This window comes from Sesamum indicum, linkage group LG11, assembly GCF_000512975.1.
Source record: "Sesamum indicum cultivar Zhongzhi No. 13 linkage group LG11, S_indicum_v1.0, whole genome shotgun sequence".
Taxonomy (NCBI): Eukaryota; Viridiplantae; Streptophyta; class Magnoliopsida; order Lamiales; family Pedaliaceae; genus Sesamum; species Sesamum indicum.
Genome location: NC_026155.1, coordinates 6,271,975 through 6,274,669, shown reverse-complemented (window position 1 = coordinate 6,274,669; position 2,695 = coordinate 6,271,975). Strand labels below are relative to the sequence as shown.

General features: G+C 42.6%; 1 protein-coding gene across 1 annotated transcript in view; it reads left to right on the top strand.

Moving 5' to 3' along the window:
• The window catches only part of LOC110012925, a 1,574-nt gene extending 196 nt beyond the window's left edge, over nucleotides 1–1,378 (top strand). The window contains exons 2-3 of the mRNA XM_020698056.1: nucleotides 55–685; nucleotides 768–1,378. Of these exons, the coding sequence (XP_020553715.1) occupies nucleotides 55–685; nucleotides 768–1,378 (1,242 nt within the window). The remainder of the gene's footprint in view (nucleotides 1–54; nucleotides 686–767) is intronic.

The following is a 2,695-nucleotide window of genomic DNA, read 5'->3' as shown; positions in this document are numbered from 1 at the left end:
TCGCGAGCAGAGGTAGATAATGTTAGTAAGCAGATTGAAAAATTGGGAAAGCAGATAGAAGAGCTGAAGAAAAGAGGAGAGATCGTATCTCAAAATAGGAGCTCGTCTTTTACCAACTGGATTCTACTGGAAGTTGTTGATAGCAGTTTTCGATTCCCGGATCTTTCCAAGTACGATGGGAGTAAAGATCCTAGGGAGCATGTTGCAGCATTCGATTTGGTTATGAACTTGTATGGTCAGACCGACTCGATTAAGGCAAAGTTGTTTGTAACTACATTGAAGGGTAAAGCACAAGAATGGTTCACCAGCTTGGGGAGTGGAACTATTGACTCATACGAGCAGTTAATACACAAGTTTTCTTTCCATTTTGCAAGCAAAAGGAAGGCAAAGAGGACAGCTACTTACCTCTTTACAATCAGGCAGAGGGATGATGAGACGTTGAAAAACTTCATGGGAAGATTCGATAATGAAGTGTTAGAGGTGCAAGATTTAAGAATTGATATGATGGTGAGTATAATGATACATAGCTTGAAAAAGGGTCCGTTCGCGTACCTCTTTACAATCAGACAGATGGATGATGAGACGTTGAAAAACTTCATGGGAAGATTCAATAATGAAGTGTTAGAGGTGCAAGATTTAAGAATTGATATGATGGTGAGTATACTGATACATAGCTTGAAAAAGGGTCCGTTCGCGTCAGCCTTGGCCAAGGACCCCCAACAGGAACCGAGCAGTTGATGGAGATGGCACAAAAATACATTGAAAAGGAGGAGATGAATGCCATGAGGACAATGAATGGGCAAGGGACCTAGGTCGTTCAAGGGACAAGCGCTCGAAGGAGGGAAAACAGCGATCTGAAAAAGATCGGGAGCGAAGAGGACCGTACTTGCCAAAGTATCACAGGTACACGCCTTTAAACACGACCGGGGAAAGAGAAATGATGTTGGTAGAAAAGGAAGGACTCCTGCAAAGGCCAGGTAAGATGCGAGATACACCTGCGAAGAAAAACTCTAACAAATATTGCAGGTTTCACAAACACAAGGGCCATGACACAGAAGATTGTTACCAGTTAAAAGATGAAATTGAAAGATTAATTAGGCAGGGATACTTTAGACATTTGATCGAAAATAGAAGTGAGACAGGACATCGAAGCAGATCGCGGAGTCATGAAAGAAACCGCAAGGATGAGGCGGGGAAGAGCATAGTACGAGATAACGCGCCTACAAAAGGAATCATCCACACGATCTCAGGTGGTCCAATAGAAGGAGATTCTTCGAGGGCAAGAAAGAGATATGCAAGAGAAAATAGGTACAAATATGGAGGGCAGATGATGCACGTGGAATCGCAGGAGGACATGTTTTTGGAGATAAAGACCTGAGCTCGAGCGTACTTGATTAGAACGACCCCATGGTCATAAAGATGGATATAGACAATTACCAGGTACATAAAGTCTTGATAGATAATGGTAGTGAGGTTGATATTATTTTTACTGATGTACTCAAAAAAATGGAGTTGGGAGACATCAAGTTGAGACCAGTTCACACACCCTTGGTTGGGTTTGGAGGAAACGAAGTCATGCCTGAAGGAGTGATAGACCTACCTGTTTCACTGGGTGATGAGCCTCGAAGGAAGACGTGTTTGGTACAATTTTTGGTTGTAGACAGTCCATTTGCATACAATGTCGTACTAAGGCGACCAGGACTCAATAAATTGAAAGTAGTGGTATCAACGTAGCATTTGAAGATGAAGTTCCCTACCAAGCATGGGGTCAGGGAAGTGAAGTGCGACCAGCGAGCAGCACGACAATGTTATAACTTGGCTATTAAGCAAAGGGAAGCTGTAAAAAAGGAAAAAAGGAAGGAAGACATGAGTCAGAGTGAGGAGGTGAAGCGAGGAAAGATGGAGAGGTTAGAACAGTTGGAAGAGTATAAAGAAGTAGAGTTGATTACAGGGGATTTTCAGAAGACGGCCCGTATAGGGTCGCAAATGTCGAAGGAAATGGAGATGTTGATGATACACTTTTTAAGGAACAACAGTGACATGTCCACATTGAGTCCTTCGGATTTTAAAGGTATAAACCCTGAAATAATTGTACATAGATTGAATGTTGATTCTCAGGTTAAGCCGGTTAAGCAAAAGAAGAGGATGTTTGGAGTGAAACGCAACAAAATCATAGAGGAAGAAGTGAATAAACTATTGCAGGCTGGGTTCACTAGGGAGATCCAATATACGACTTGGCTCTCGAATGTGGTTATCGTACCAAAAGCTGCAGGAAAATGGCGTATGTGTACAGACTTTACTGATCTCAACAAAGCGTGCCCGAAGGACCCATACCCATTGCCAAGGATCGATCTCTTGGTGGATTCAACTGCAGGGTGTGCATTATTTAGCATGATGGACGCATACCAAGGTTATCACCAAATTTTTATGGCGAAGGAAGATGCAGAAAAAACAGCATTTCTGATCGAGAAGGGAGTTTACTGCTATAATGTTATGCCGTTCGGGTTGAAGAACGCTGGAGCGACCTATCAAAGGTTGGTAAATAGAATGTTTAAGGACCAGATAGGAAGCACAATGGAGGTGTATGTAGATGATATGTTGGTGAAGAGCAAGCAAGAAAGTGATCATCTGACACACCTACGAACGGCTTTCAGCATCATGCGAGCTTATAGAATGAAGTTAAACCCAGCTAATT